Raw genomic sequence first — 13,261 nt, 5'->3', positions numbered from 1 at the left:
GCTCTACACCTTGCCCTGACGGTACCTCCTCATGTGCCCTGGGGATAACCCCGTGCCACGCAGGGAGAGCTGTTGTTCCACAGGGTGGAAGGAGCATGGGAAAGGTTTGCAAAGCTCTTTGATGCCGAAGCACAAAATTCTAGACCCGAGGTAACAGTTCCCTGGGTGTGCTGGGAAATCAGGTTCCTCCAAGTTTCCCTGCGAGCAAGGTCAAAACCACACTTCAAGTTCGCTCGAGAACGACGGCCAGTCTAAAATTAAGTTGAAAAGTAACTTCTCATCCTCTTGTGAAAGAGGCCACAAAAAGCCTGAATGCATCTTCAAAGCCAAAGCAGACCTTCAACAAAAAATACACCCCAGAGAGGGGAGCAAGCACAGGCACATGTTCCAAGGCAGAGCTGGGCATGACACCAGGGCCTGGGCAGGGCAGAGCTGCTGCTCTCCAGGGACAGGGACTCCGTGGTGGAACATGCCATGGACCCACCCCAAGTCACCTTTTGCCACACTCAGATACCAGATTTCACAATTTATCCACCCTGATGGAGCAGAAGAGAAGATCAACACCGAAGCAAAAGAGCTTAACATAAAACAGAGCACATCCCTCTCGTGCTCTTCCTCTGTCCCGTGAGACCCATCTCATGGTAATTTGATGAAAAGTTATTTTTCCACCCAAGCTCTACTTTAAGTCAGGAAGCCAGCAGTGACAGCATGAGAAAGCTATTTGGGAAAGGAACTGAAGAGCTGTCAGATAGCTTTGTGGGGTTAAAGAAAACCAACTTAGAAAACCAAACACAGTGGCCAGGAGATGGCAAACCTTAAGATGTCTGAAGACCACAGGAGACAAACTCAGAGATTCCAAACTCACCAGGACTTTGTTGGCTTACAGAGCCTCCTCTCACTCCCTCTCCTACATTTCAAAAGATGAGTGTGCATTTCTGGGCTGGACTGGTTTCAGCAAAGTCTTTGTGAAATGAGCATGAGGACACGTGCAGGAGAAAAAAAAATAGCAGGGGAGGCAGGGAGAAAATGGGAAAATTAATCCAAAGGCTGCAATAAAGTTCAAAAACTTTAGGAAGTCAGGGTTTTTTTCTAGTTAAGTGCCCTGTGAAGGACAGGGGTCCCTCTGTGATGGTGCATACAATGTCTTTCAAGCCAGGTCTGTCGCTGGAGCAGAAATTCAACACACTTTTCCCCAGAGAAAGTTCTATTGTCCTGCAGTCACATCGCCAAATTCAGATGTTTAATTGGAAGTGTGAAACAGAAGGATTCCAGTCTGTTTTTAAAGAGAAAATCTCCAGGCTACCACTCCATCCCCTAACTAACACCAGCTTTGTTCAGGGCAGGACCCAGCACAGCTCCCTATCCTCAAAAGGAAAGGGAGGCAACACATAAACAACATATCACTGTACATCACAGCCTCAGAGCTGCATACCTCAAACAGCAACCAGTGCTAACAGTCTGAGGCACCTCGACAGATGTATAGCCAAGCAGCTATAAAAGAGCCTTTGTGCTGGCTGAACAGAAACAAGGCATTTTCTGTACGGGAGACGGCCCTGACCACCTCGCAGAATAAACGGGGTTACACATTTCACACTTCCCCTGCACCGGGAACCGCGAGGGCAGATGGCACAGGGCAGACGCCGCGGGCTGGAGAAACGACCTGCTGGCTCTGCAGGGCCACCTCAGGGATCTGGAGGAGCCACCCTACGACCACAAGGAAGGTGGCTTTGCCCTCGGCTTCCATCTCCCCCGCTCGCAGTCCCCGCATCAGAACTGCACGGCTTGATTTAAACCCGAGCCAACCCGCAATTCAGCAGAGACTTCTCCGTGCAAGAGATCACCACAAAACACCTCTGATCCACCATCCAGAGCTCCAGACAAAGGCTTTTCATCCCAGTGCTTCAGCACCCAGCTGCTATTTTGTATATTTTAAAATACACTTTTCATCTTCACCCTAGTTTCCAGCTCTGAAATTAGGCTAATTATTTAAGGCTGCAGGAGCCATGGTGTTATTTTTGGCCTAGAAAAGATAAGAAACCACGTGGATAGTTTTTCCTCAATACAAGCACACACAGCAGCAATACTACTACTGGCAAACTTCAGGATTCAGTCAAACACATTATTCCACAAGATCAGAGGATGCTTCCACTTGGGCCCAGTAAAACACAAGCAAGACAAAGTGCAACTGCAAAAGGCTCTTGCAGTGACTACAGTGCACATTTCAACTCCAGGGAGTCAGAGAAGGGGGGAAAAAAGATTACTTGAAAAAGTCAAAGAAAAATTGCTCTGTCCAAAACCTGGAAAAGCCACAGTTAGCAAACCTTCCCAGGGAAGTAAAAGCCCTGCTGCTTTATGAAGATTAAATCTGCTATTGTCTCACAGTTGTTGAATGTTTGCTTTTTTTTTTTTTTTAATAAAGTTGCCCTTGGCCAAAGATGTTAGGAAGTGTCTTCAATAGGAGAAGGCTATAAAAACAACTATGCCAGTTTATTATCTGTGATAAGGTTAAACAAACAAGGTAAGACAAGGTGAGGGTAAGGTTTCTTGATAAATCATCTGTGATAAGGTTAAGCAAATGTCCCCTTTGTCAGGACAGGGAAGACTCACATGCAAGGGCAGGATATTTTTGCTGACCTGGACAAGGAATGCAGGAGGTGAATGTTCTGGAGTCACTCATGTTGGACAGGACTGTTTTTAGTGAAGCATCTGGTCTGAAGACTGTAGGAAACCATTAAAAAAATTGGGTCAGGCATTTAACCCACCCTGCACCCACATACATTAAGGGGGACTGGAGGAAAAAAGCCTTATAAAAAACTTAGACCTAAGATACAGTTACCCACTGAATATCTGTGCAGAATTACACATTATATTAGTTTTCAACCCCCACCTACTAAGAACTTTCTCAGTCCTTATTGAGGACAAAGAATATTGCCCTCATGCAGAGATGCTGAGGAGTGAACTCTGCTGTCCTCTGGGCAAGTGTTTTCTCTCTCTGTAAGACAGTAACACATAATAAAACCTACGGTTATAAAGGATTAAGGCAGCTCAGTTAATACAAACTAGCACTCTCTCCTGCATTCCTCGCTAATACAGTGGTGACATAACCAGCCAAAACATGTAGCCTTAATTCAAATAAGGTTTAAAGAAGTTACTGCCAAGTAATTACACCCATTCAAGGCCCATGAGCAGAGGAACCTTCATTAATACCCTGCTGCTGCTCTCAGAGCACTTTTCTAACCAGTTGCACCAATCTGAAGTGGCAACCATGGACAAGAGCAGGCAACAAGTTTTCATGAGCAAACTTGTGCCTGCCTTTCAGGATGCACACAGTCTGAGCAGGGCCACGGGGACAGCGGGCAAGGACACAGCATCCAAATGCTGGCTGCCTGCTCAGCAAGGCCGGGGCAACCCTGAGGCAGAGGAGCTTTCTGACAATGTCCTTCTTTATTCTTCTGTTAACATGCTTTTCTTCGCAGCTGGAAGAAGGTGACAGTGGCACTTCTGGAGCTACAGGCAGCTTTTTACCACCCCTTCCTGCTTTCTAATGAACTGCTGGCTGAGTCCAAACTACGGGTTCCCATTTATTTCATTGCTAATCCTGGCCTCTGTCTAAGAACCTGTGCTTAATCCACAAAGAGTATCGGATGCTTCTGAAGGCTGCTTCCAAGAACAAAAATACAGCACTCAGCTGGGAGCTCCCTAAAGCCATTCAGTAGGAAGGATTAAACCCAGAGACTTGGGTGGAACTTTAGATCCAGCGGGCATGACCCTACCTGTGCTCTCTTCATTACACAAGAGCAAGTCTTTGCCTTTCCCTAAACCTCTTTCTAAGCTAATGACTCTAAAGCACTGGCTCCAGGAGACTCATCCCACAGCTCTGCACAAACATTCAGGGTTCCCATCCTGCACTGATGTGCTCTCAGCTATAAACCAGGATGCTAAAGGAAGCTCTTTGCCCTATCCCAGGACATCAGATCACCAAGCACAGAAGATGATCACTGAAGTTTCAGCTGCACTGAAAGTGGAAAAACTGCTGGGCTGCTCACCTGGAAAAGGGAGCTCGCTGTAGTGGCTGTCCTCTTATCAGCAACACTTCACATCAGGGCACAACACTGCAGTGTGGACAAAGGATAAATGATAATCGGACAGTTCCTACTCCAAGAGTCTTAAAAAATGGTCCTTAATAGCTTGGGCCCTTAATAGCAATATAAACGATATGCAGGTTCTGATTCTTTTCCTGAAATCACCATTACCACACAAGCTGCAAGTAACAGACATGAAGTTCAGTCGGTTCTTGAGAATTCATCTGAGAAAAATCTGCCACAACTTTTATTTTGGCTTCTTCATTATAGCAGCACTTTTAACTTGCTCAAGACACAACTAAAAAAAACCATTGACACTAACTTGTTTTCACAGTAGAAAGGTACTTTTATGTAAGAAACTAACCAGAAATAACCAGGACTCAACTTGCAGTTTTGCAAAGGACTTCCAGTTTCAGCTAAAACTTCAGCATTGAAGAAAACAAAACCAGTTAGTTCCCCAAACTCTTCCAATTAAGTTCCCAACTTCTTTGTGACACATAAAGGTCATTTTGGTCTGGGCATGCAGGAAGATAATCCCCACCCTTCAGGCAATTGGGATTTCTGGCAAGATTTTAAGAGGTCTCCAGCTGATAACCATGAAAGTTCACACCACCAGGAGTCCAGATAAGCTTTTAACACAGGAAATTAGTGTGAAAATGTTTTAAGCATTTTAAAGATCAATTAAGATGGTGTAACAGTCCAGCAAAGTAGAATCGAGTTCTCTGCTTCAAATCAGATGGCTTTAGAATACAAAACAGCAGCTCTTCAGCTGGGAGGTGTCTACGGGAAATGAGGTTAGACAAATGCAGGGTAATTAATCCTCTGTGCAGTCAGATTAGGGACTCACACGGTCCACAGGGCCATCACACACAGTCCAGAGCACTGGGCTAAACTGCTACTTGTCTGCTGCAGGTTGTCATCTTCCATCTCCCCTGTCCCTCCATGAACCAATGGTTCTCCCACCAGGGCCCAAAAAGCCAAGCTCCTTCCTGACACACCAGGTGCACTTGGGTACAATGCATGGGAAGACAACATATGCAGTTTTCATTTGTAATTGCAGGTGCAAGCTACAGAAAAAGGAACGTGCCAGCACTCCGAATGCTTTTTGCCTTTTGCCTTGTCAGCACCAGGGGACCACAAATCCATCGAGGACAGTGACTTCAGGAGAACCGAAAGGCGAACTGGCAACTCCTGGGCCGGGGTGAGGAGTCACCTGGTGTTAACAGCTCTTTTCAGTCTCTCTCCCAGCACCAGCAGCAGACCAGTGACTGCCAACAGTGTGAACTGGCAAAATGTGACTGCAGGGATCAGAAATGCATTCCCAGACACTGCCCTGGTACACTGTCAGCCCAGGGAAGCGCTCACAGAGCAGCTGCTCAGTGCTCTCTCAGGAGGGTGAGCCTGATAGGAACTACTTGCTCCAAAAGCATTAAGAAAGCCCTTCAAAACAGGTTAATGCTACATACCACTGTGGCTACAACCAGCCTAAAACAACTCTGGATAATTATTTGTGTTGATCCACTGAAAGTTCAAAAGCAAACAACGTTTTACATTAAATCTGGTTTTTTTAAGTAACAAATAGATACCCCACCATATCCATACATTTACAAAATCCAACTTTTGTTCCTTCTCTGTAATAATTCAGTTGGTTTTACTGAAAAGATCCCAGTATTTCTCAAGACGCCATACTCCAAGTATACTACACTGAAGGCATTGGAGCTGTGTGTTCCTACCATCCTGTTGGTGACCTCAGCTAAGTTTATATTAAGCCCCTTCCCCACATCAGCACTTCATTTCTATTTCCCATCACCAAACAAGTCTGGCTTTTCTCTCCCCTGCTTACAGGCTCTGACATCTCCATGCTGCTGGTGCTTTAAGCTGCTCACAGGACTCAGCTATAATAGACTGAAGGGAGAAATGCAAATACTCTCTCCAAATTAATACAACTAACCCCCCCTCCCCCAAACATCCAGGTCACAGTTACCCTCTACATATAGACCAGCTAATAACTTCCATACTGAGTGCCCCAGATGAAAACACTTCATGTCCCCTTTAGTGAGAAAGACAAATTTTTTTAATTTACTTTTTTGCTGTCGAGTCACGTATGACATTTACAGAGATTCTGTTTATACAGAAACCATGAAGTGGTTTATTCCCCCACCCTTGTATTTTATACACAGAAATAAGCACTAAATAAAATGGAAAAAGAAACTTGCCAACTCAAAATTTGGTCAGATTTAACTGACCCATGGGAGATAACTGACTACAAACGTATTATCAGGTTTGGTATTGATTAGATTTGGAATTTGACAGTGTCCTTCCGAGGTGTCCAGTCAGGTGGGATTCTCCTGCAAGAAACAGTGCAGCTCTGATCACAGCACAGTGTTGTTTCTTCCAAGTCTCACAACTCCAGCAAGCTGTAAAGTAATAATCTACCCTGTGGGATGGCTTTCCCATCAGTTTAAAAGAAAAAAGTACAATAGAAAGCTTCTAGTCTGACTTACCTCCCTCTGCCTATCCCCACTGCTGCTCAACAGAACAAACTCAAATCCTCAACTATCTTCTGAGTGCCTTAATTAAGAAACTGGGATGATGAGCTGTTTTACTAGAGTTCTTTGTCCTGCCATGCAATGAAGGATTAGCCTTTCCTGACTTGTCCTCAAGATAACAACTAATCCTGATGGCTCTCTCAACTCAACAGACCGCACAGATCCTAATTTATAACCGAACCACTGCACTTCACAACAACAATAATGAGGAAAAAAGCAATACTTCTGTTTGCTGGATTCATGACTGAAGCTTCCTAAGAGTCTGCACGACACCATCAAAGTCTTCATTTCAGCAACCCTCAGCTTAGGCATTAGGTCAAGTCACCCAGCTAACTAAGGACAGATTAACCGTGTGCTCACAAAAACTAGGTCAGTCCAAAACAGCCTCTGTAGCCTGGAAAGGCATCTCTGTGCAAGCATGAACCACACAACCTTCCATTTTGAAAAGGATGGTCTGCAGAAAGGGAGTGTGATCCAGACTCAAGTTTTGTTACACTTGCTCTTGAGTTCTGCAACACAGAAGAAACCTTTACCAACCTGAGTTCAGAAGTCACTAAGAAATAACTTAGTGATGCCAAGTTCTCCCTCTTCGAAATATCTGGTTCTCAAACACTCAACTATTTTCTGAACTGAAAGAGTCAGGTCAGGACCTGGGTGCAGACCCAAGATAAGTCTCCCTACTCCAAACCCTCCTAACCCACACCTGGTTTCACAAGCCCAGCCTGCAGCCTTTACTCTCTCCTTTGACCTCTCTGCCCTTCTCCTCAGCAAACACTAAAATTAGACCACAGTGGTCAAACCACGCTGCCTCTCCCACTGTCCTCACAGTGACTCCCTGTCACATCAGTCACGTATTTTCAGTCTCACACTGACCCCCACACATCACCTGCTCTGCCCAGATAATGCTCTTCTCTAGTCTTACCTGCCTGTCCTCTGACAAAATGCCATTCCTCATTACCTTCAATTCAGGGAGCTCAATCTCCATCCAGCCCCACAACGCATGGCCACCCACTTACAACTTAATCTGAAGCCAAAAAGACATCTCAGAAGCATTTTGAAGATAAAATTTAGTGCTGGAAGAAAGATGATTTATAAACATCCACTCCAAAACTCTGGGCACATTTGTATCCTCCCTCTCTCACACATGATTTGTATCACAGGTTTCTTGAACGAAGAGGTGCAGTGGGCTGCACATGCAGGGAGATAAGATATCTGTGCTGTCAGGGTTTGCCAAGTTCCTATGCTCTGACTTGGACAAAAAGCACAAGCTTTGAAGCCAGGACAATACACATATATTAGAGCACCTGATTTCAGAAGTGCTGCTGGATGCTCCCACCACCAAGACAAGTCTGGACTCTAAGGCGAGGGTTTACAGAGTCAGAGTGACCAAACATCACAGTCCAACCCCACTGCCCTCAGTGTCTGCAGAGAACCAAGGTGCTTCAGAGCACCCTGCCCAGCACCTCTTCACATCCTGCTCTGAGATGCTGCAGCAGCCACTGCACACAGTGTACCACACATGAGCCACCTAAAACAGGATTAATCTCCTTTTTTTGATAATGAAGAAAGGTTTTCTCAGAGGATAAAGCAAAGGAACTGCACATTAGCTGTTAGCAGCTGCACCTCTTCCCAGTGTTTCAGATCTGATCAATCACAGCAGGACTTTCATCTTTTTTTGACTTCTGGCTGTCTTACTGAAAGCCATAAACTTCAGTTTTGCCCATGGGAGAGTCCATTCCAGAAATGGTACATTCTGGCACTGCCAATGTACTTGGCAGATATAATGTGCACTTTAAGGGCTTTCCTAACTTCAGTGAATTTCACAGTAGCAATTATCTTCAATTACTCCAGATGAAAGACCACACAAAATGTTAATTCAAACCCCCCTTCTCCCAGAAGCCCCCTGCTATCCCCAGTCACCACTGCCCTACTTTTTCCTTCACCAACGCCCAGAAGGTTGGACCTTGATGCTCACGTTTCCTGATGTGATTGCTGCCTTTGTCATACCTTCTTTTCCATATATATCATAAAAAAATCCTGTCTCATTTCAGGGTATTTAAGAGTACTTGTGCCACCTCCACACAGACACGTTTGGCTGCTTCTTACCTAATTTCTCCCACAGCCTCAATGAGAACAGAAGGAAAACAAGAGAAAACAACTGGGCATTTACACCAGCAATTAGAGGTAGAATAAGCCACTCTGTGAGATCCAGCTCTTTCTGCTGCACTGCAGGACACAAAGCAGCATCACCTAAAAGCAGTGTGTGTCAGAAGAGCTTTATTAGTGAATAAATTAATGGGATATATCAGCACTACCTTGATTTTTAGCAGCTACGAAGAGCTTGTATTAAAGTTGTGAAGATATTTAACATAAATTAGAACAATATTCAGCAGAAGCTACGAAATAAGACTGAAACAAAACCAAGCTACACAGCGATGGCTTCGTAATTCAGGTGCGTTTAGAGGAAATATCAGACTCAAAATGAAAACTGAGGTCAGCAATATGTTGGGATGGTTTAAATCACAAATGAGAGAGCTTGTCTTCAAAACTGAAACTTGTTCTCAGGCTGAATTGCCAAGACCACACATGGCACCACATGGCAGTGTAGGAAAAAACAAAACTTCTATGTCCCCGTGATCCATGCAAGATGAACTGGGAGAACTACTGGTGAAAGTCAAGAGGAGAAGGAAGGAGACTTAAGTACGTAAATTTTTTCTGAGAAGAGCACGCAGCAAGTGTGCCAGAGGTCCAAAATACCAACATTCACTAGAAATGCAGAATCACTTCACTTCCAGAGCAAGTTCAGTACAAGCCTTTGGTCCTCCCTAGGAGGAATGACCACACTCTACATTGCTTCACAGACCCTTGAGCTCCCTTCTGTAAACTTCTGAGATTTCACAGCTCCATTCTTTTCATTACTTTTTTCTTCCAGTTTGCTGCATGAAACCTCTGGCCTTGGCTGCTCCACCCTATAGAGCACTGAGTTTTACAGCTATTTGCCAAACAGCAGCAACAGCCTCGGCTTTGTTTTTACAATGATGATAATCCTTGCCCTAAAGAACTCACATTTAACGGGCATGTCTCATCAGTGACTCACTCGACCTGTGTCAAATAGGGCAACCGCTACGAGCCTGGTCACAGGAGCCTAAAATCCATCATGGGCAGCAAACTGCTCCTGGAGCAGCAGCCTGGGGGGTCAGATGAAGCTCCCCAGAGTCCAGGGAGCTTCAGTTCTCAAGCTTGCACAGGCTGTTGCTGCCTCTTTTCTGGGGTGAGATGACACAGGAAGTCCAAAGAATCCTGGTGTCAATTCCTCTACTGTATTTGCTGAAAAGCTCCTGACGGCAGGAAGAGTGTGAACAAATCCTTACAAGTCTTGAAACGGGCAATAACCGGTGCCACTAATGAAGTGGTCTAAGAGGCACCGCGGAGAGCAGAGCAGTGACAGAAACACAGGAAGGGGGGGAAAAAAGGGGTTTTGAGACAGACTGCTGCGAGCAGAAAAAACACACAAAGCCAGGCCTGGTGATGCATTTGGGCACAACACCAGGGCCAGGGCCAGGGAAGATGAGCAGCACAGTAAAGACATTGTGGGATCCTAAAAATCGGAGAAAGGGGGCAGTGACAGTCATGTAGATGAGTAAAACGGTTCTGGGCAGGGAGCCCACCACAAGAACAGTGCAGGGGAAAAGCCACCCGCAGAGAGGTCCAGCAGCGCATTCCACGTTTGAGATGCTGCGGACTAAAACCAGCGAGCTGGGGGATGACTGAAAAGCCCTGAGCAACTCGTTTGTGCTGCCACTTGAGCCTCTCCAGAATAGGAAGCGCAGGCTGCAAAGGAGAAGTTTGAGGTTTGGGTTTTCTGAGGCCAACGCCGCTTTGTTTGCTGAGCCTCGTGCCGTCGCGGCTTCCCTTTCCATGGGAATTGTGAGGGATCTGGTGGCTGTGCCCCAGCAGAGCAGGCGCAGATAAACCTTCTCCATCAGGAGCTCACTGAAATACAACGCTCTGCAATTCACTTCCAGTGGCCTGTTACTTGATGTTCGTGAACGTACAAGACACGGAAAATGTCGCTTTTACACCAGGCTTTCCCAACACAGCTGTTACGACAGCTGTGTTACTTCACACAGCTATTGCTTTATCTGAAATAAAATACCAGGCACATTTCATCTAGTTGTCTGGGCAATGAGAGGACCACATCAAAAAGAAAAAAAAAAAAAAAGGAAAAGAAGACAGGTTTTTAAATTGAAAAGCCACAAGTAAATGAGAGTGGACCTACTCCTTGCAGAAGCAGAGTGCTTTCATCACTGAAACTCTTCCCTCCTCCCCAAACAGCTGAGCCTTAACATCTCACACTCTTGGGTTACTTCTGAACATCCTACACTTTATACACTTCACACAAACCAATTTTAAGTAATTCATGGCACTCAGGAGAATCCAGCACTAGGGATAATTTAACAGAAGCTGATCAAACAAAACTGATTTTGAGAAAAGCCCCATCTATTTCTGTCAGACAGCATTCCTAGTGCAGTTGTGTGCTGTCATTAGCTATTTCAATCCAACATTTGATCATACTGAATTCAGGAGAGCTCTGCCAGTTTAAGTAGAACCAAAATGTTAACCTTCAGTAGCTTAATCAAATGCCACATGGTACAGGCACTCACAGCAGAAGTTATTTCAACTTTGAATGTCTAGAGAAAAAATTTTATGCGGCTAAAAACTGTGGAAAAAGTTACTGACTCCTTACAAACTTCTAACCACAATGCTGGCAATACATAAACTAGTTCCAGGTCTGAAAGCAAGGAACGTGGAGAGACACTGTTAGTCCAGAAAATCTTTAGGCACAAAAGATATGAATGAATTACTGCAGCTGGAAACCTCCTTCCCCTTCCTCAGAGGCTTTCCCATCACTGAACTGTGAACTGAAACGAGGCAACAGCTTTCAGGGGCAAAAACTCAGTGTCAGAAGTTGAACACAAGTCTTTGCAGCTCAGCAGCAATATCTGTCATCGTTTGTGACCACAGCTCCTGTCACACGGGCAGAAGAATCCCCCCCTTCACCACATCTCATAAAAGGACAAAGCGGTAGTTGTGTCAAGTCATAAATGTTTGTGTACAAAACCTGTTCACCCTCTCTTCTGCTTTCAGCTTCTCCCTTAGTTCTATGACAGACCTACTGGCATTCGCTCTGGTGAAACTGCAGCTCAAGCCTTGTAAGTGTTTTCAATCAGACAGTCTGCAAACACCCAGGACTCGATTCAAAAAGCCCAGCACACCCAGGCAGGAGAAGACCCTCTCACCCCTGAGAGGAGCTGCCAGCCCCCAGCAAACAGCAGCAGGAAACTCTGTCACAAGCAGGCTGGGACTCTCAGGGGTTTTTTCCCCCAAATGCCAAAGTTGCAGCCATATCAGTGTGGGCAGACCATGAGTTTTGGCTTGTCCAAAGCCATCACCAAGAGTGGTGGCTTGTCTCTGCTGACATCAAGGACCTGCCAAGCAGGTGGGGCTGCCAGCGAGTCCCCAGGGCAGCAGCAGATATGGGCTGTGCAGGGTGACAGTGCCAGCCACCAGGAGACATCTCTAGTTCGGGAAAAAACTGTCAGTGTCAGGGTAAACATCTGTCAGCCTCACACATTTCCACTGCGGTAAGAAACACGGTAATTGTATCATCCATTTTCCACGCTCGCACCATGACAAGCTAAAGAAGATAAAAGAGGCTTGGGCAGTCAGGACTACAAGCAGTCGTGGCCATTTTGATTTAAGCTTATTCCCTTTCTGTCTAAATAAACATATCTGTTACGAATGATGAATGTTCCTCCCCTATCCCTCATGTGCCTCGTGTCCAACTCTGTTTCCCTTAGCGCTGCACTTCCATATTTCCGTAGGTCTTTCCTGACACTTCTAGGAAACAAAGAGTGTAGAAACTGTACAGCTGGGTGGTCAAGCTGCAAAGGGAGGCGAGGGCTGGAGGAACCGCTATGTACAACAGCACTCCCCTGCTGCAGCCTCCCCCACCCTCCCCTCTACCTCCCCCAAAGCACGCTCCTCATCCTTACCTCGTAGGACCACACGCACTGCACTCCCGCAAACCTCCGCACGCATCTCCCCACCTCCACGTCCTCGTGGGTCGTGTACATCTCCCGCAGGCACTCGCCGATGTGGGGCACCATCCTCCGCAGCACCTCCCGGCTCATGATCACTCCTGGCCCCCCCATGCAGAAGTTCTCGCCTGGTTCCAGTGCCAGCTTCCCCATCTCCTCCGTGGTGCCGAGCCCGGTCTGTCCCAGGAAGAGCGGCTCGCTGCTGTTCAGGCTCCTGAGGAAGTTCTCCAGTTTGTCCCCTTTGATGTAAACGTCGTCGTCAGCCCTCATAAACCATTCGTATTTGTCCAAGTAGTGGTCATGCATGTATTTGAGCATCATGAAAGATTTCTTCTGGGGTGGGTAAGAGTCGTCTACACCTGGAAGCGGCACGATGGGGATGGGAATAGAGGTGTCCGAACCCTCGCTGGAGAAGAACTCGACCTTGCCAGGAATGGTTTTGGACCATGTTCTAGATTGAAAAAGACAAGAAGGACTAATTAAGTATACAAACCAGGGCAGGCAGAGAGTGCTACCAGAGACTGTACCT

The 13,261-nt window shown here is 46.1% G+C and overlaps 1 protein-coding gene across 1 annotated transcript in view; it reads right to left on the bottom strand.

Moving 5' to 3' along the window:
- Window positions 1-13,261, bottom strand: part of CHSY1 (chondroitin sulfate synthase 1) — a 76,457-nt gene that overhangs the window by 53,973 nt on the left and 9,223 nt on the right. Inside the window, exon 2 of the mRNA XM_027714803.2 lies at window positions 12,688-13,183. Within this exon, the coding sequence (XP_027570604.2) occupies window positions 12,688-13,183 (496 nt within the window). The remainder of the gene's footprint in view (window positions 1-12,687; window positions 13,184-13,261) is intronic.

The sequence above is a fragment of the Pipra filicauda genome, unplaced genomic scaffold (assembly GCF_003945595.2).
Source record: "Pipra filicauda isolate LSUMZ 115617 unplaced genomic scaffold, ASM394559v2 scaffold70_size2993248_pilon, whole genome shotgun sequence".
NCBI classification, from domain to species: domain Eukaryota; kingdom Metazoa; phylum Chordata; class Aves; order Passeriformes; family Pipridae; genus Pipra; species Pipra filicauda.
This window is presented reverse-complemented; position numbering and strand designations above follow the sequence as displayed.